The 20,244-nt window shown below is 42.1% G+C and overlaps 2 protein-coding genes across 3 annotated transcripts in view; both read left to right on the plus strand.

The window, feature by feature from the left end:
- LOC136675429 (sodium/potassium-transporting ATPase subunit alpha-2-like) overlaps positions 1-2,152 on the plus strand; it is a 38,414-nt gene extending 36,262 nt beyond the window's left edge. For both annotated transcript variants that reach the window (XM_066651975.1, XM_066651976.1), the window contains exons 22-24: positions 57-158; positions 1,639-1,730; positions 1,834-2,152. In XM_066651975.1, coding sequence (XP_066508072.1) covers positions 57-158; positions 1,639-1,730; positions 1,834-1,862 — 223 coding nt within the window. In that variant the 3' untranslated portion in view covers positions 1,863-2,152. The remainder of the gene's footprint in view (positions 1-56; positions 159-1,638; positions 1,731-1,833) is intronic.
- An 8,276-nt stretch (positions 2,153-10,428) lies between these two features.
- LOC136675933 (succinate dehydrogenase cytochrome b560 subunit, mitochondrial-like) lies at positions 10,429-20,244 on the plus strand. The gene is made up of 6 exons (XM_066652751.1): positions 10,429-10,527; positions 11,789-11,848; positions 13,086-13,187; positions 17,245-17,306; positions 19,255-19,418; positions 20,026-20,244. The coding sequence occupies exons 1-6, from the start codon at positions 10,511-10,513 to the stop codon at positions 20,128-20,130; spliced, it is 510 nt and encodes a 169-aa protein (XP_066508848.1). The 5' UTR covers positions 10,429-10,510; the 3' UTR covers positions 20,131-20,244.

Here is a 20,244-nt window from a genome sequence, read left to right on the forward strand (position 1 = left end):
TCATGGTTGTTGAGTTTGATATGTTTGTATTGAGAGATCACTCCTGTGTCCTGTAGGAATAAGATTCTCATCTTTGGTCTGTTTGCTGAGACGGCTCTGGCTGCGTTCCTGTCCTACTGCCCTGGAATGGACGTCGCTCTTCGCATGTACCCTCTCAAGTAAGACACACATTCACACACCTGTGCACTAGGGAAGGGAATGACTTTGTGAGTTAAGAATTATTTGAAAGTCATTTAATGTAATAGAACAATCGATTGCATGCGAGGACTGTAACAATAGCCATTTTTGTGGTCCAAATATTGTCCCAGAAATAATGGCGATAAATGGTATTATTGTCATTTTAAATTTTTTAGCCAGCGATTGAATGGTAATATAATATCATAATAATGCACTTACCTTTAAAAGAACACTAGATAACATTTGGGGTTGTTTTTACTCCTGGGTTAGTGCTGTACTGAATTCAACAGTTAGAGGGTGGGGAGGGATATGATATTCTACCCTCCTCCAAAACTTACATTACTTACATAGCTCAAGTTAAACTGAGCAGAAGGAGCCGAGTCGTCCTGCTAACAGTGTGGAATCGGCTCTGAACTCAGAATAGCTGAGCTAGTCCAATAACTCCAAAGAACGTTTAGGGCCCAGGATGCAGGGGGATTGACAGATTGGCATTCAATTAACACCACAAAAATCAATAGTAAAGACTCATTGAATAGCCCATCCCTACTACACACATGCACCATGTATAAAGTTATATTCCTTCATCAGACCCTTGGCATTGGACTTGGTGACCTTTGGCTCATATGCAGCTACTCCAGGGCGTATTATATATATATATATTTTTTTTACATTTTACTGGCAATGCATTCCTGGAGTTTATACAAGTTACTATACTTTTCTATTAGAATATCTGTGTTAGCTGAGTTCATAAATTAGAAAGGATCATTTTTGCCAACTAGAGTAAATAAATAATAATGTTAATATGTAAAAGGTCTCACTACAGATTTTCTCAGTATGTTTTTAACCTTAATTTTTCCTTGTTTTGTCACACATCTCTCTCTCTCTCTCTCTCTCTCTCTCTCTCTCTCTCTCTCTTTCTCTCTCTCTCTCTCTTTCTCTCTCTCTCACTCTCTCTCTCACACACTCTCACTCACTCTCTCTCGCTCTCTCTCTCTCTCTCTCTCTCTCTTTCTCTCTCTCTCTCTCTTTCTCTCTCTCTCACTCTCTCTCTCACACACTCTCACTCACTCTCTCTCTCTCTCGCTCTCTCTCTCTCTCTCTCTCTCTCTTTCTCTCTCTCTCTCTCTCTTTCTCTCTCTCTTTCTCTCTCTCTCTCTCTCTCTCTCTCTCTCTCTTTCTCTCTCTTGCTCACTCTCTCTCACTATCATTCTCTCTCTCTCTCTCTCACACTCTCACTCACTCACTCTCTCTATCTCTCTCACACACACTGTGTCTCTCTCTCTCTCTCTCTTTCTCTCTCTTGCTCACTCTCTCTCACTATCATTCTCTCTCTCACTCTCTCTCTCTCACACTCTCACTCACTCACTCTCTCTCTCTATCTCTCTCACTCACTCACTCTCACTCTCTCTCACACTCTCTCTCTCTCTCTCTTTCTCTCTCTCTCTCTCTCTCTGTGTCCAGGGTTTACTGGTGGTTCTGTGCTCTGCCGTACAGTATACTCATCTTCATTTATGATGAAGTCCGTAAGTTCATACTGAGGAGGAGACCAGGAGGTGAAGGAACCTTTTAATAACGTATTCAGTCATTTTTTATTTGGACAGTGATTGGTCAAAAATGCAACAATATTTCATAGTTTCTCCTCTGTTTTATTCACAGGTTGGGTGGAGAAAGAGACATACTACTAATCAACAAAGAACGTACAATGAGACTGAACATGTATGAGTGTGTGTTTGTGTGTGTGTGTGTTTGTGTGTGTGTTTGTGTTTGTGTGTGTGTGTTTGTGCAGACCCATGTGTGTAGGGCATGTGCTCTTCAGTGTCTTTAGGACATCCTCAGACCTCAGAACCAAATTTCAGATGAATTACTTTTATTTCTCTCTCTGGAAAACTCTGTTTTGTCCCAGATCTCACACGAGTGGACATCATAGGGACATAGATGTAAGGGTCAGCTTCAGTTAAGGACAACCCTAAAGCTGTATGGCATTCACTAGTTCATTCTTTATTAACCGGGTTATTTTCTGCAGCTACATTTTCATATGGTTATGAAAGAAGACCATAAACCCCAGCCATAACATTTATCTGAACTGTGCAGTTATTTTTTTAGATGATGATGAAGCCTCAGCTTATACTCTACAACTATTTGCTACATGTTACAGGAACAAATGTATCACATATAAAGTTAACTTTTCTTCTGTTCTTTTTGCCTGATGCCTTTTGAATCCAAGACTATTTGCTTGATGCATATTTATTGAAATATATTTTTGCTTGATGCCTCTTGATTAATGTCTTTAAAGCTGAGACTGTTTGCTTGATGCCTTTTTTCCAGGGCTGTTTTGCCTGATGCCTTAATTCTCAGACCACTTTCCCAAATGCCTTAGTATCTGAGACTATTTTGCAGATGATTTTTTATCTGTGATTATTTTGCCTGATGCCTTAGTACCTGTGACTTGCCTAATGCCTTTTTTTATCTGATACTTGATTGATATCTTTATAGCTCAGACTGTTGGCTTGATGCCTTTCTCCAGGGCTGTTTTGCCTGATGCCATTATATCTGAGGCTGATTTTCTTGAAGCCATTTTAATCCAGGGCTGCTTTGCCAGGTAATTGTTTGGCGCGAGGTCAAAATATCTGTGTTCATTTGTCACAAGGGCTGAGAGCTGGGACGTTTTCCAGAGCCTATGCCTTTATAGAAAGATGCCATTTTCTCTGATGTCTGATGATGTCCTAAAATGAGCACCGTAGTGTGAGGAGGCAGTAATATGTGAGTATATTTGAGGGTGTATATTTAAGAGTAAAACTGTAAAGGTGGAAAGGTGAGGTCATTTTTCATAATAGATGCATCATTCCTCTAAACACAACTAAAGATTCATGACCCTACACTGTCAGAGAAACGGTCACTGCCAGTACCTTTAATTAGGAAACATAATAGTACCTTATTCTATTATATAAAATTGTGTTGATGTCATTCGCCGCATTTCATCTCCAGGACTTTTATTGTGTTCTTTTATTCTCCACAGTTGTATAATGAAAGATTACAGAGATCCCCCTCTCCTTCTGGAGAAGAGAATCTAATGAACCTTTAGGGAACACAACTGGACTCTAACACCACTGCTGTACCTTTAAAGATACACTACACTGTCTGTACCTTTAAAGATACACTACACTGTTTGTAGCTTTAGAGACAGTAATGTACCTTTATTTCTGAGAGTGTAACTATTGTTTTAAAATGACTGCATGAGTTAACCCATAAGGGTCCACAGAGCTTTAATGCTTTAGCCTTAGTTCTTTAATGTCTTTGTATTTTAACTTAATGTTTCTAGACTGTGCCTTAATGTGTTTCCTGTGGCTCAGTATTTTGAGCTGTAACTTAATACATTTTCAGCTTGATTCTGTATTTTATCTTTGCATAATTGTCAAAATTTGCGATATAGTCAATTTTGTCAATGATATTCATGATGATATCAGTGAAATCCAAATATCCAATAAACGGGTAACAGATTTCACTGTTTACATCAGCTATAGTTTTGTTTCATTTCCATGCCTTTGTGTATTTGACTGTGATGATGGACACCTTACTTTTAGAAACACTGCAATAAAGACTTGTTGTTTTCTGACAACAGAAAAAAAAACATTCATTCATTGTCTGTAACTCTTATCCACTCTGCGCAAGGCAGGAACACACCCTGTAGGGGGCGCCAGTCTGACAGCAGGTTTTCTGTTGCACTGGCTCTACCAGTGCAGTGAAGGATATAAACGACTTATGTCATGTTTTGGACATTCATTCATTCATTCATTCATTGTTTGTAACCCTTCTCTAGTTCAGGGTGGCGGTGTGTCCGGAGTCTACCCAGAATCACTGGACACACTGGTTTGCTCTCACGTTCCAAAAACACATGTTGGTAGGTTGACTGGGTTCTCCACAGGTGAGAATAGTGGTGTTAGTGTGAGATTCCTGCGATGGACTGGGGATGAAAGGTCTACAGTGTGTTGGGTCTAATGTTTCAGGCTCTGGACACACCCAACACTGGTGGAGTATGAAGTGTTTCAGAAGATGAATGTAACACCTAGTCCTCCTCACATGGGACATAAGTCAAAATGGAGGGGTGTAGGGAATGGGAGATTTATGAGTGGGGGAAGGGAGTGGGGGTCCCATCTAACGCTGCCTTATAGCAGTTTGGACTACACTGCAGTGAAGGATTTTGAGTCATGAACATCTTTATTAATTACAATATCTTTAAAAAAAAACATAAATGAAATCTGCTACAAACACTGTATATAATTTATTAGTCTTTTATCCAACATCAGAATAGGAACTGAAGTGTGCACACCACAGGCAGATGCTTATAGAAAACACCCTGAGGTGTTCTAAGGCTACACAATACACACAGGGAACCAGGCTACTACATCCATGATTTTCAGATATGAGTGTCATAACCTCGTATTCACTGAATTCCCAACATTAAAGGTTCCTGTAAGTTCCTGTTCCTGTAAGTACAAAAACTATATCTCTAGACCTTCCTCAAGTCTAGGGACCTTTCATCCTGAGATTCAATGGAAGCAGGGACCTGGAGTAGTCTCACATGGATGTGGATGTCTCAGACTAAATGAAGACAGAGTTGATCATTCCTAAAATAACTGTCTGATTAATATATAATAATGAGATAAAAAGAATAGAAACAGAAATATAACTACAGAGGGTCCCTGCAGGTTGCTGGACTAGGCACAAGGAAGTCTTTTCTGCAAGACAAAGTGTGGTAAAACAGCTTTGGGGAGAGATGTAAAATATCCATAGGATTGCTTTTCAGTCTTTTGCAGTGAGAAGTGGCCTACTCTGAAGATCTTGAGATGACAAGTAACTGAACAAGCCCCCTGTGGCCCCCCTAGAGACAGAGAGTGAGGGTTTTAAGTGTTCTCTCTAGAGAGGCTACCCGGGTGCTTGTTCAGACTCTTGTCATCTCAAGACTTGACAACTGCAACTCGCTGCTGGCTGATATTTTGCGGTCCATAAGGCCTCTGCAGTGGATCCAGAATTCAACAGAATGGCTTGCTTTCAATCTTTATAAATACACTCCTGTTAATCCACAGCTATGTTCCATTCACTGACTCCTTTTAGCTGTTTGTATAAAATCTGTTCCCTTAATGCTCATCTGCAAAGACAAACAAAACTTCAAGTATGATTTGTTATGTTTATTAAGGCAACTCAGCTTCATGGCCTCATACAGTTGTCCATTCTGTGGTAATTGTTAATAAAATTAATGATCTATAAGTGACAACACAATATTTTTAAATATTTAAATATTGGGAAAATATCTAACATGGGCCACAGTTGTTGCGCAGTAAATATAGGTTACTTTTCAATATTTTAAATTTAGCAACTTAAAGGAACACTAAGTAATGTTTTAACCTTACAATTACAGCTTAAAAATCATTGTGATGCTCACTGAGTTGTGGCAGGGATAACAGAGCCTCTGTTGTTGCTACTCCAGGCTCTGCATTGCAGAAACTGCACTATATAACTGTGGAGGAGGGTAGAAAACTCCTTGCCCTTCCCATTGTTTATCAGTACAGTGCTGTACAAATGAATTTGGGGGAGCCCCAGGAGCAAAAAATGCTTCTTTAACACATGAACTTCTGAGAATTTCTAGAGAAACTCCAGAGTGTCGGGTCTGGAGCGGTCATTCACATGTGCAGTGCATAAGACGAGTGAGAAAGGTAACACGTGCTTTAGGTGTGAGCGTGGAGCCTGTGCAGTGCGTGCAGGAGGAACCCTGGAACATTTCCCGCACCAGGGCGTGAGAAGGATAAAGTCCGGGTAATGTCCTGGACCAATGCTGCGAGTGGTCGCTTTCACACACACACAGCTCCTCTGGGAAAACTCTGGAACATTTCTGGATTACTGCAGATGTGTGAAAGGGGCACTAATGTTTCCTCTGTAATAATAGGTGAACTTATTTTCTCTTAGACAGTCAACAATGGGTAAGACTATGTGTTGCAGAAATGGTGTGAACTATGTAAAAGATCCCATGTGTAAAAGTATGTTCCTGCTCACTGTTGTACATAAACGATTAACTGTGTATAGCATTTGCACTTTGTGTAATTCAGAAAGAGAATACAGATTTAATTTTTTGATACTGACACTGCTTTCATTTCCTGTTGACTTTCCTGACAGAACTAAGAGACACTGTGTCATATATCTTCTAGCTTCAGTGAATATAATCCTACATGCCGGCACATCGTATTTACATAAATTTACATAAAATCATATACAAAACATCCAGTTAACTTTGCTCTTTTGACAGAAACAGGTCCTGCTATGGAACAGGAGGCTGACATGGCTTTTATACATAACAAATAATGCTAATTTATGCTACCGGATGCATCAGAGCTCAGAACTGGTCATGTAAAGTGTATTAAAGCGTTTTATATTCTAGCATTCCCATAAAGGATGGTAAGGCATATGGCAGGTTTTCTGCTGCACCGACTCTAATGGTGCAATGACAGATATAAAAATGACTTATGGCGGTCATGTTTTGGACATTCATTCATTCATTGATTGTCTGTAACCTTTATCCAGTTCAGGGCGGTGGTGGGTCTGGAGTCTATTTGGAATCCCTGGGCACAAGGCAGGAACACACCCTGGAGGGGGCAACAGTCCTTCACAGTGCGACACACACTCACACATTCACTCACACACTCACACCTAGGGACACTTTTGAGTCTCCAATCCATCTACCAACGTGTGTTTTTGGAGAGTGGGAGGAAACCAGAGCACCCGGAGGAAACCCACGCAGACACAGGGAGAACACGCCACACTCCTCACAGTCAGTCACCCGGAGGAAACCCACGCAGACACAGGGAGAACACGCCACACTCCTCACAGTCAGTCACCCGGAGGAAACCCACGCAGACACAGGGAGAACACGCCACACTCCTCACAGTCAGTCACCCGGAGGAAACCCACGCAGACACAGGGAGAACACACCACACTCCTCACAGACAGTCACCCGGAGGAAACCCACGCAGACACAGGGAGAACACACCACACTCCTCACAGACAGTCACCCGGAGGAAACCCACGCAGACACAGAGAGAACACACCACACTCCTCACAGACAGTCACCCGGAGGAAACCCACGCGGACACAGGAAGAACACACCACACTCCTCACAGACAGTCACCCGGAGGAAACCCACGCGGACACAGGGAGAACACACCACACTCCTCACAGACAGTCACCCGGAGGAAACCCACGCGGACACAGGGAGAACACACCACACTCCTCACAGACAATCACCCGGAGGAAACCCACGCAGACACAGGGAGAACACACCACACTCCTCACAGACAGTCACCCGGAGGAAACCCACGCAGACACAGAGAGAACACACCACACTCCTCACAGACAGTCACCCGGAGGAAACCCACACGGACACAGGAAGAACACACCACACTCCTCACAGACAGTCACCCGGAGGAAACCCAGGCAGACACAGGGAGAACACACCACACTCCTCACAGACAGTCACCCGGAGGAAACCCACGCAGACACAGGGAGAACACACCACACTCCTCACAGACAGTCACCCGGAGGAAACCCACGCGGACACAGAGAGAACACACCACACTCCTCACAGACAGTCACCCGGAGGAAACCCACGCGGACACAGGGAGAACACGCCACACTCCTCACAGACAGTCACCCGGAGGAAACCCACACAGACACAGGGAGAACACGCCACACTCCTCACAGACAGTCACCCGGAGGAAACCCACACAGACACAGGGAGAACACGCCACACTCCTCACAGACAGTCACCCGGAGGAAACCCACACAGACACAGGGAGAACACGCCACACTCCTCACAGACAGTCACCCGGAGGAAACCCACGCAGACACAGGGAGAACACGCCACACTCCTCACAGACAGTCACCCGGAGGAAACCCACGCGGACACAGAGAGAACACACCACACTCCTCACAGACAGTCACCCAGAGGAAACCCACGCAGACACAGAGAGAACACACCACACTCCTCACAGACAGTCACCCGGAGGAAACCCACGCAGACACAGGGAGAACACACCACACTCCTCACAGACAGTCACCCGGAGGAAACCCACGCAGACACAGAGAGAACACACCACACTCCTCACAGACAGTCACCCGGAGGAAACCCACACGGACACAGGAAGAACACACCACACTCCTCACAGACAGTCACCCGGAGGAAACCCAGGCAGACACAGGGAGAACACACCACACTCCTCACAGACAGTCACCCGGAGGAAACCCACGCAGACACAGGGAGAACACACCACACTCCTCACAGACAGTCACCCGGAGGAAACCCACGCGGACACAGAGAGAACACACCACACTCCTCACAGACAGTCACCCGGAGGAAACCCACGCGGACACAGGGAGAACACGCCACACTCCTCACAGACAGTCACCCGGAGGAAACCCACACAGACACAGGGAGAACACGCCACACTCCTCACAGACAGTCACCCGGAGGAAACCCACACAGACACAGGGAGAACACGCCACACTCCTCACAGACAGTCACCCGGAGGAAACCCACACAGACACAGGGAGAACACGCCACACTCCTCACAGACAGTCACCCGGAGGAAACCCACGCAGACACAGGGAGAACACGCCACACTCCTCACAGACAGTCACCCGGAGGAAACCCACGCGGACACAGAGAGAACACACCACACTCCTCACAGACAGTCACCCAGAGGAAACCCACGCAGACACAGAGAGAACACACCACACTCCTCACAGACAGTCACCCGGAGGAAACCCACACAGACACAGGGAGAACACGCCACACTCCTCACAGACAGTCACCCGGAGGAAACCCACACAGACACAGGGAGAACACGCCACACTCCTCACAGACAGTCACCCGGAGGAAACCCACGCGGACACAGAGAGAACACACCACACTCCTCACAGACAGTCACCCAGAGGAAACCCACGCAGACACAGAGAGAACACACCACACTCCTCACAGACAGTCACCCAGAGGAAACCCATGCAGACACTGGGTCTCTGGAGCTGTGACTGCAACAATAACTGCTGCGCCACAGTGCCATCCATTTTTGACATTGACCATTGAAATGTCATTATGATTCATAACATTACAAATATATATATATAAATAATATTTTCTTATATCTAAAACAAATGACTAAACTTTTTTGGAAATGGGTTTTTTAAAACAAACTAACACATTATAAAATGCTAAATAACCAAGAGAGCACACTAATGCATCGCCCACTGCTCACCATATCTTTCTCCCTCACACTCACAAATACACAGATCAATCAACATTATGTCCACCTCGTTGTTTCTACACTTACTGTGTATACTCCTAGCTCCACTGACCACACAGGAGCACTTTGTGTTTTCTTACATACTGTAGTCCATCTCATATATTTTGTTTGTCCCCCTTATCTCTGTTTTTTAATGGTCCGAGGACCCTCACAGGACCACCAGAGAGCAGGTCTGATTTTTCATGGTGGATGATTCTCAGTGCTGCAGTGATTGATGCTAATGGTGTGTTAGAGTGTGTCATGTTAGAGTGGATCAGACACAGCAGGGCTGCTGAAAATTTTTAACCCCTCAGTGTTAATGTAGAATAGTCCACGAAGCAAAAATATCCAGCCAAAAGCATCCTGTGGGCTGTGTCCACTGGTGAAAGACTAGAGGACGACCAACACAAAATGTGCAGTGATGGATGAGCTACTTGCACTCCAGATCTGTCTCCTAAGGCGTATCATGAAGAGCATCAGTAAAACATAGACCATGGTCTATTTAGTAACAGTCAAGAACAGGCAATTTCCACTTGCAAAGCTGCAACAATTCGTATCCTATGCTGCCAATTTATTTTAAAAAAAGAAGTAATTAATATGTAGGTTGAGATAACATAGTGGTAAACATGCCTCTGTCACATTTATGGTGTGTGGAAACCTCTTGGTATATGTATAAAGTAAAATACGTATGAAAACAAGAATTTATTATATTTTTATTTTTCTGTGTATTTACTCCTAGCGTAGATACAATTTTTAGACCTTGCAGTTAGCTTTTTAATTCCCAGGGGGAAAATGTCCTAACTTGTGAAGGGAGATTTTAAAAACGTATGCAGAGCAACAAATGGACAACATTTTTTAATTGTGAAACTACAAAGTACAGCTATATAGTAAGTGAAGCTGATAAAACGGAAATATGAGTGCAGATGATTTGAAGAGTAGCGCCGGTCGGTGCGGAGCTGCTGGAAATCTACTACATCCGCTACGTCACGTCCTTACCTCAGAAAAACATGGCGTTGATTTTAAGGTCAGTGCTGAGTGACTCTTTACAGAACATTCACGTTTTACTTCAGGGTGTGGGCATAGCTCTTGTCTGTATATGGGTTTATATGTTTATTTCAATGTCTTTAGGTAGTGTTTTTGAGGGTCTCAGAAAGCCAGTGTTTAAGAGTATATTGCGGTGTTTGCTTGAGTTTTTGCCGAGGTCCAGAGTCCGCTCTGAGGCTTCAGCAGATAGCGGTAACTTATAGAAATAACTTATATTAATAACTCCTTAATTAATTAATTATTATTTGGGTGTTTAGTCGGAAAAAAAATACTCTTTGTTGTTGCTGTTGTTGTAGAAATATGACATATTTTTGTTCAAATAAAGACTAAAAAATATTATATTTGTCTCTAGAAGTCTCTCTTAAAGTGTACTATTTTGGAACCACTAATTTGTACTAAATTATTACTAAGAAGTAATTTAAATTACTTTAAGTTTCACTTCATTTCACTAATTGTCGTGTTATTTTTGCAACTCTAAGTACACGTTAAATATATTTATAGTCATTTACAGGTATTGTAGCTAGTGTGTAAAACTGTATATTGGTGTATTTTGTGCTACTACATATTTTCATTAGCGATTATTTTGACATGGTCTGATTGTTTATGTTAGTGACTGATTTGTTTATTATTATTAATAATTAAAGCTCATTTTATTGTGCTTTAGAGGTCAGGGAAAGCTCAGAGTAATATATTCTGTATTTTATTAGAAGAGTGACAAAAATAACAAGACTAGTTCACTCAGAGTATATTAAGTGTAACAGAATATAATTTAAATCACATGTTATTAATGGTTTAGTAAAAATTACCCCTAAGCTATTTTCCTTTAACTGGACTATTTTGATTGATTTTCATCTCTTAAAATGACACCAAATTGAACCTGAAACAGACTTGCAATCTTCCAGGTCCTGGATACCATGAGTAAAGCGCCTTAGCTTTTTTGTCCCTTCAGTCCTGGAAAGCCAGAGGATTGGACAGTGTGGTGTTTATGCTCATTAAACCCTTGTGTAACACAGCTGAGCACTTGTCTTTAGATCACACTGTGATTCATTAATAAGTTAAAGTTTGCAAATCAGAGAAGATGTAATAGATGCTTCTTCAAGATTAGTCGACAAATGAAGTATTCAGTTCATTAACATTTCACTGGACTCTCAGAGGAGCTGTGCAAAAATGCTTTTACTGCTAATTCTGTTAAGTCCATTCAGTAATAGCTGTATTGTTCTTGTTCTCCTTCTGTTCTCTAGGACGGTGGCCCGTCAGGGTCTAAGTTCATCACGGACACAGTTCAGCGCGCTGTATAGGCAGTGAGTATTGTTTGTTAAAGCGTTTTAAAAAGTGATTTTGTTTACACTGCTTTGGCCAGACTTTCATCTGTGAATGGTGAATATTAGGTGAGAAATGAAGAAAAACTTTATTGAAAGTACCACTGAGTTAAAAGCATAAACTGGGATTTTAGAGAGAGATCCATGGTCATATTAGCAAGATGATGCCAGGCCTCGTTCTGCACATGCTACAGCAGCATGCCTTCCTGCAGTCTCCTTTTGAAAATGTGTGGCGCATCATGAAGATATCAACAGTGACCATGGACTGATCAGCAGCTGAAGTCTTGTGTTAAGCAAGAATGGGCAAAAGCTTCACTTGTAGAAACACAACAGTTTGTATCCTCAGTTTCCAAATGTTTAAAAAGTGATGTGACACAGCGATTAAAACATGGCCCTGTCCCAAGGTTTTTGAGGGTGTTGCAAGCATTAAATTCTAAATTGGTTCATTTTTACAGAATATTTTGTCAGTTAAACAGGTTTGAGCACATTAAGAAAACATAGGTTCTTGATTTGCAAAATGTCCCAACATTTCCCAGATTGGGGTTTGTATGATGTTTATTTTATTAAAAAAAAACAAAAAGGCAAAGGCTTTACGTTCCGTTTACTGTTGTGTTGCCAGTGTCATGCTGTGATGCCATATGTTTGCACTAGACTCAGTCTTCGGGAAAATGAGTAATGTTTCAGTTAAAATTTCAGTTAGACTTTTTACTTAATGGTTTTGCTCAGTCGATCAGTCAGAGAACAAGCATTTCATACAGCAACATTAATGATGACTTGCTGTTAAAGCGGTTGTCTATATTTAGGAAAATATATTTTGCTTCAATAATATAATATAATTTCATAGCAGTGAAGATAATGGGTCTGTCCCAAAACCTAGTGAGCTGTCGACATAGAGAACACTTCACCTCACAGTGAACACGCTACTGACATGTGGGCTGTCCCAATTCTTAGACACCTTCAATACGCTGCCTACTGAGAGACCTTTAATCCTGACAGTCAGAAATGTGTAAATCTGTGTTTTATTTCAGCCTACACTATGTAATTCCCTCTATTTCTGCATTATTTTCTTTCACTGATTTCTTGGATGCTGACGTTCCCTCACTAACATTGTACTGTGTATCATTTTTATACAAATTAGTGGTGGTTAATGAGGTACTAGTAGTATTAGTACAGTATACTCCATTACTTGTAATGTTTATGTTGTTTTGCATTTGTCCAGTGCTGTCCCCATGGGAACCTCAGCAAAAGAGGAGATGAACAAGTTCTGGGACAAAAACACTCGACTCAGCAGACCTTTGTCTCCCCATATATCCATCTATAGGTAAGGTGTATGTGTGTGTGTGTGTGTGAGTGACAGAGTGAGAGAGAGAAGGATTACACAATCAATTCAGAACCTTAGATGGTTCAGACACAGCTGAAAATGACTAGATCGGTGCTGTAATAATAGTCTAGAATCTAGAATGTTCTCACCTGATATGATGGTCTTCCACTAGTAAAATGTGAAAGGCTTCATAAGTAAGGATTGGGATGGATGTTTCTGCTATATGAAAACCCACATTATTAAAAATTAAAAATAATACATTTATTATACATTTAACACAAATCTCAAAGTGTTACAAGGTAAACATTTTTGTGAGGAAAAAGAAATGAGAGATTATAAAAACTTCAGCAGATTACGTATGAGGTATATTCTTCTAAGCAGGAATGTTTTTAGTTGGGATGCGATTTAAAGTTTTTGGGGGCCTCTTGGAGTAGCCGATACCGATATTAATAACCGATAATTTTATCTTTTTGAAATTAAAGCAAATTCACATTGGATTAAAACAAAACAACTTATATTTATCGTGGGTGGTCATAGAATAAGCCTTTTCTTCAGTTTTTGTACATTTCTGTACTTCTTAATTTTCATGGTGGTGCAGTGTTCTCCCTGTGTCCACGTGGGTTTCCTCCGGGGTGCTCAGTTTCCTCTCGCGCTCCAAAAACACACGTTGGTAGGTGGATTGGAGACTCAAAAGTGTCCGTAGGTGTGAATGTGTGAGTGTGTGTCGCCTTGTAAAGGACAGGCACCCCCTCCAAGGTGTATTCCCACCTTGAGCCCAGTGATTCCAAGTAGGCTCTGGACCCACCGCCACCCTGAACTGGATAAGGGTTCTCTTTATTGTCCCAACATTCTTGACGCTGCTCAGGTTTCTTCAGTAACTCTGCATGCCCATCATAAGAAGTTGTTGTGAAGTGGTGTTGACAGTAGAATCGTCTACAGTCCTTGAATTTGAAATCTCAGAATATTATTTATGCATTTCTACAATGTTTCAGATGTTTGTGGCCTTCAACACATATAAAGGGTGTCGAAGTTACAGCTTTATGCCACGAATTAGACCAGACCACCTCCATGAGGCTCTGGTTAACTCTTGTACTCTGTGCCCTTAGCCACAGCGTGTATGAGCGAGTTAGAGAGCGATTTAGCGTGAGCTGCAGCACGGACTCGGGATTTTAAAGCTGAGCGACAAACAACCCCCACAACACACCAACACAGAATATTCGCCCAATTATGGGACTGAAGCCTCAAAGCACTGAAAACGGTATTTGGGACTGCCCTACTACTAACCGAAAACATTCGGTTATCTCGGAGACTGTTTCATTACCCCACATATTCTGAAATCACTGTAACCTCAGAGAACCTCCCTGCACCCCCCACCTGTCATTAATCAAAATTCACTATTTAATTAACTTCATCATTAAGATCATTTTTTTACTCTGACATATGTCACAATAGAGAAGGAATATTTGCAGTTCACAGTCATTTAGACTAGTTTAATTCACACGGTCTTAGACTAGTTTAATTCACACGGTCTTAGACTAGTTTAATTCACACGGTCTTAGACTAGTTTAATTCACACGGTCTTAGACTAGTTTAATTCACACCGTCTTAGACTAGTTTAATTCACACCGTCTCAGACTAGTTTAATTCACACGGTCTTAGACTAGTTTTATTCACACGGTCTTAGACTAGTTTAATTCACACCGTCTCAGACTAGTTTTATTCACACCGTCTCAGACTAGTTTTATTCACACGGTCTCAGACTAGTTTTATTCACACCGTCTCAGACTAGTTTTATTCACACCGTCTCAGACTAGTTTTATTCACACCGTCTCAGACTAGTTTTATTCACACGGTCTTAGACTAGTTTTATTCACACGGTCTTAGACTAGTTTTATTCACACGGTCTTAGACTAGTTTTATTCACACGGTCTTAGACTAGTTTTATTCACACGGTCTTAGACTAGTTTTATTCACACGATTTTAGTCTAGTTTTATTCACACGGTCTCAGACTAGTTTAATTCACACGGTCTTAGACTAGTTGAATTCACACGGTCTTAGACTAGTTTAATTCACACCGTCTTAGACTAGTTTAATTCACACGGTCTTAGACTAGTTTAATTCACACCGTCTTAGACTAGTTTAATTCACACCGTCTCAGACTAGTTTAATTCACACGGTCTTAGACTAGTTTTATTCACACGGTCTTAGACTAGTTTTATTCACACGGTCTTAGACTAGTTTTATTCACACGGTCTTAAACTAGTTTTATTCACACGGTCTCAGACTAGTTTTATTCACACGATCTTAGACTAGTTTTATTCACACGGTCTCAGACTAGTTTTATTCGCACCGTCTTAGACTAGTTTTATTCACACGGTCTCAGACTAGTTTTATTCACACGATTTTAGTCTAGTTTTATTCACACGGTCTTAAACTAGTTTTATTCACACGGTCTCAGACTAGTTTTATTCGCACCGTCTTAGACTAGTTTTATTCACACGGTCTCAGACTAGTTTTATTCACACGATTTTAGTCTAGTTTTATTCACACGGTCTTAAACTAGTTTTATTCACACCGTCTTAGACTAGTTTTATTCACACGATCTTAGACTAGTTTTATTCACACGGTCTCAGACTAGTTTTATTCGCACCGTCTTAGACTAGTTTTATTCACACGGTCTCAGACTAGTTTTATTCACACGATTTTAGTCTAGTTTTATTCACACGGTCTTAAACTAGTTTTATTCACACCGTCTTAGACTAGTTTTATTCACACGGTCTCAGACTAGTTTTATTCACACAGTCTCAGACTAGTTTTATTCACACAGTCTCAGACTAGTTTTATTCACACAGTCTCAGACTAGTTTTATTCACACCGTCTTAGACTAGTTTTATTCACACCGTCTCAGACTAGTTTTATTCACACGGTCTCAGACTAGTTTTATTCACACGGTCTCAGACTAGTTTTATTCACACCGTCTCAGACTAGTTTTATTCACACCGTCTCAGACTAGTTTTATTCACACCGTCTCAGACTAGTTTTATTCACACCGTCTCAGACTAGTTTTATTCACACCGTCTTAGACTAGTTTTATTCACACCGTCTCAGACTAGTTTTATTCACACCGTCTCAGACTAGTTTTATTCACACCGTCTTAGACTAGTTTTATTCACACGGTCTCAGACTAGTTTTATTCACACGGTCTCAGACTAGTTTTATTCACACGGTCTCAGACTAGTTTTATTCACACCGTCTTAGACTAGTTTTATTCACACCGTCTTAGACTAGTTTTATTCACACCGTCTTAGACTAGTTTTATTCACACCGTCTTAGACTAGTTTTATTCACACCGTCTTAGACTAGTTTTATTCACACCGTCTTAGACTAGTTTTATTCACACCGTCTTAGACTAGTTTTATTCACACCGTCTTAGACTAGTTTTATTCACACCGTCTTAGACTAGTTTTATTCACACGGTCTTAGACTTGTTTTATTCACACGGTCTTAGACTAGTTTTATTTGTTTTCAGAATGCTGTCGCATTATAATTTCATGAACAACGTGCCCACAGTTAACGCACTTTTTCTCTATATTTAGTTCTATTTTCATGAAGCTGTGGTCAGCAGTATGTTCTCTCTGAGCAAGGGCATTGTTTTGATGTTGTGGTCAGCTCTGGGCATGCCTTGTGTGCCCTACATGGAACCAGTCGATACTGACGACTGCATTAATAAGGGATTGTTTAGATCTTTTTAAAGAATTACAAAAGGCATATGATAGCGGTGAGATATCGCTCATTAATTAAGAAATTGAATGGAGGAACTAAATGTTTTGACACAGTGCATTGATCCTGTCTTAACTTTTGAAGATGCCAAACTAGTATTTTTATATATTATAGATGAAAATGAAAGTAATCCTGGGATTTAATTTTCTTTTCATCCATTAAATGTGGAGTCACGTAAATCTAGTCGGACTTTTGTCGTGTGTGTGTTCATTTTTTCCCCCATCATTATGGTAACATGCCAGGAGCCAGTGTTACTATGGTAACTATGTCTTGCAGGTGGTCAGTCCCCATGGTGATGTCAATCACTCACAGAGGAACAGGAATAGCTCTGAGTGGAGGTAAAACAGACACACACACACACACACACACACACACACACACACACACACAGAGTCCAGATAATCTCAAACACATTCAGTGATGTAGAGGTCTGGTCTCTGTGGTCACGTTCGATTGCTTCTTTGTAAAATTGCATAATAATCACACTGATAAAAATAGATATTTATTTTCCCCACTCATTCTTTATTTCCTCTAATCCCTTCTGATATATAACTTGTATTTCGATGTGAGAATAAAGACAGCTTGAGGTGTGTTTGTATATTTCCTTGTGTAAATGTTAGTGTCTCTTTGGATGGGAACATAAGGTCAGTGAGTCAATTGGGAACAGCTTTTTGTTGTTTTGCTTTTGGGAAATTACACCTTCAAAATTGTGATACATCACTGACCTGTAATAAAGAGAACAGAGGCTTTCATTGCTACTCGGGGCTCAGCACTGCAGAAACGACACTCTGTACCTCCCTCCCTCTTTCTCCCCATTGATTTCAGTACAGTGCTGTAAAAAATGAATTACACTAGGGGGAGCCCCAGGAGCAAAAAACCCAAATCTTTTCCAGTGTTCATTTTAAATTGGAAATTTTACTATAGACACTGACAGTAATATTCAATAAAGTATGTAGTACTTTGGGGGCAAAATAAAGTTCTTTTTTAAAACTACATCCTCCTGCTGGGTGGCATGGTGGAGCAGCAGCAGGTAGTGTCTCTGTCACAGCTCCAGGGTCCTGGAGGTTGTGGGTTCGAATCCCGCTCCGGGTGACTGTCTGTGAGGAGTGTGGTGTGTTCTCTCTGTGTCTGCGTGGGTTTTCATCCGGGTGACTATCTGTGAGGAGTGTGGTGTGTTCTCCCTGTGTCTGCATGGGTTTCCTCCGGGTGACTGCCTGTGAGGAGTGTGGTGTGTTCTCTCTGTGTCTGCGTGGGTTTCCTCCGGGTGACTGTCTGTGAGGAGTGTGGTGTGTTCTCCCTGTGTCTGCGTGGGTTTCCTCCGGGTGACTGCCTGTGAGGAGTGTGGTGTGTTCTCTCTGTGTCTGTGTGGGTTTCCTCCGGGTGACTGTCTGTGAGGAGTGTGGTGTGTTCTCCCTGTGTCTGCATGGGTTTCCTCCGGGTGACTGCCTGTGAGGAGTGTGGTGTGTTCTCTCTGTGTCTGCGTGGGTTTCCTCCGGGTGACTGTCTGTGAGGAGTGTGGTGTGTTCTCCCTGTGTCTGCGTGGGTTTCCTCCGGGTGACTGTCTGTGAAGAGTGTGGTGTGTTCTCCCTGTGTCTGCATGGGTTTCCTCCGGGTGACTGCCTGTGAGGAGTGTGGTGTGTTCTCTCTGTGTCTGCGTGGGTTTCCTCCGGGTGACTGTCTGTGAGGAGTGTGGTGTGTTCTCCCTGTGTCTGCGTGGGTTTCCTCCGGGTGACTGCCTGTGAGGAGTGTGGTGTGTTCTCTCTGTGTCTGTGTGGGTTTCCTCCGGGTGACTGTCTGTGAAGAGTGTGGTGTGTTCTCCCTGTGTCTGCATGGGTTTCCTCCGGGTGCTCCGGTTTTCTCCCACGCTCCAAAAACACACGTTGGTAGGTGGATTGGAGACTCAAAAGTGTCTATAGGTGTGAGTGGTGCCCCCTCCAGGGTGTGTTCCCACCTTGCACCCATTGATTCCGGGTAGGCTCCAGACCCACCGTGACCCTGAACTGGATAAGGGTTACAGACAATGAATGAAAGTATGCACAGCAACAGTGCTCCCGTGTGGAGCTGAGAAAAAAGCAGTGAGTGTAGAAATAAGGAGGTGGTCGTAAAGTTATGGTTTATCGGTGGACATATTCTCTCTCTCTCACCTCTCTCTCACACTCACACACACAAAATAGTATTTTTAAATTGTTTAATGAAGGAAATCAGCTGATTAGCCATGCCATTCTACTCAGCACCATTAGCTATGTTGTGTGATGTTAGCTGTTTTGCACATTCTGTCTGCCTCAGGTATTTCTGCCTTCGCTTTGGCTGCACTGGTGTTGCCGGGCAGTTTTCCCCATTACCTGGACCTGGTTCACTCTCTGTCCTTTGGTCCTGCACTTATCACTGCTGCCAAATTTGCTGTCTCCTTCCCAGTAGCTTATCACAGCTTAAATGGCGTCCGTCACCTGGTAAGCACATCCCCATCACAACTACAGCTGCCCTTTCCTTTGTCTCCTTTCTCCTCATTTTACCTCATGTTCACAAAAACACACACACACACACACATACATGCATCACAACCAGCAGATTTCCCCAGGGGATATGAGTTACAAAACCTGCATAATTTATCCAAGAACAGTATGTAACTGAATGTCCTTTTGTGAAGAATAAACGCACCTCTTGCCAGAGGGACCTCTTCATGTGATCCCATTTGCATAATGTTAACTGACCCTTCTGTTTTCCATTTGTTATTTAGCAACTTTAGCATATTCAGGTGATGCCTTTGTTTAAAGCTAATACTCAGAGCTGCTGGAGGAAGTTTAATATGAGAGCAGGTCTTGGTTTTAGGAGTTGTGCATGGCAGCAATCGTGCTGAAAAAAAGACCTGCAGTGACAAGAAGTGACATTTATTTTGTTACAAAAATGAAACAAGCGTAGGCTTGAAATTGGTTTAAAGTAATGTGAGACGGGTCAATATTTAATCACAGATATTGAGCACTTACTAATTTGGAGTTCCTCAACACCCCCAACCAACAAATTCTCATATTCTCTCCCACTCTCGCCCACTCCTCTCAGATATGGGATTTCGGGAAGGGCTTGAAGATAACGGAGGTCAATCGCTCTGGCTACGTCGTCATCACTCTGTCCATCCTCGCCTCTCTCGCCCTGACTGCGCTGTAAACCCGGGGGAGAGAAGTAAAAGTGTGGAGAGAGAAGTTTTCGTTTGTTCGTCTTGTTCGTCTTGTCTTCCAGGTGGTCCGCCTGGCCCTCATTAATAAAATAAATTAAGAAATA

The sequence above is a fragment of the Hoplias malabaricus genome, chromosome X1 (genome assembly GCF_029633855.1).
Source record: "Hoplias malabaricus isolate fHopMal1 chromosome X1, fHopMal1.hap1, whole genome shotgun sequence".
NCBI classification, from domain to species: domain Eukaryota; kingdom Metazoa; phylum Chordata; class Actinopteri; order Characiformes; family Erythrinidae; genus Hoplias; species Hoplias malabaricus.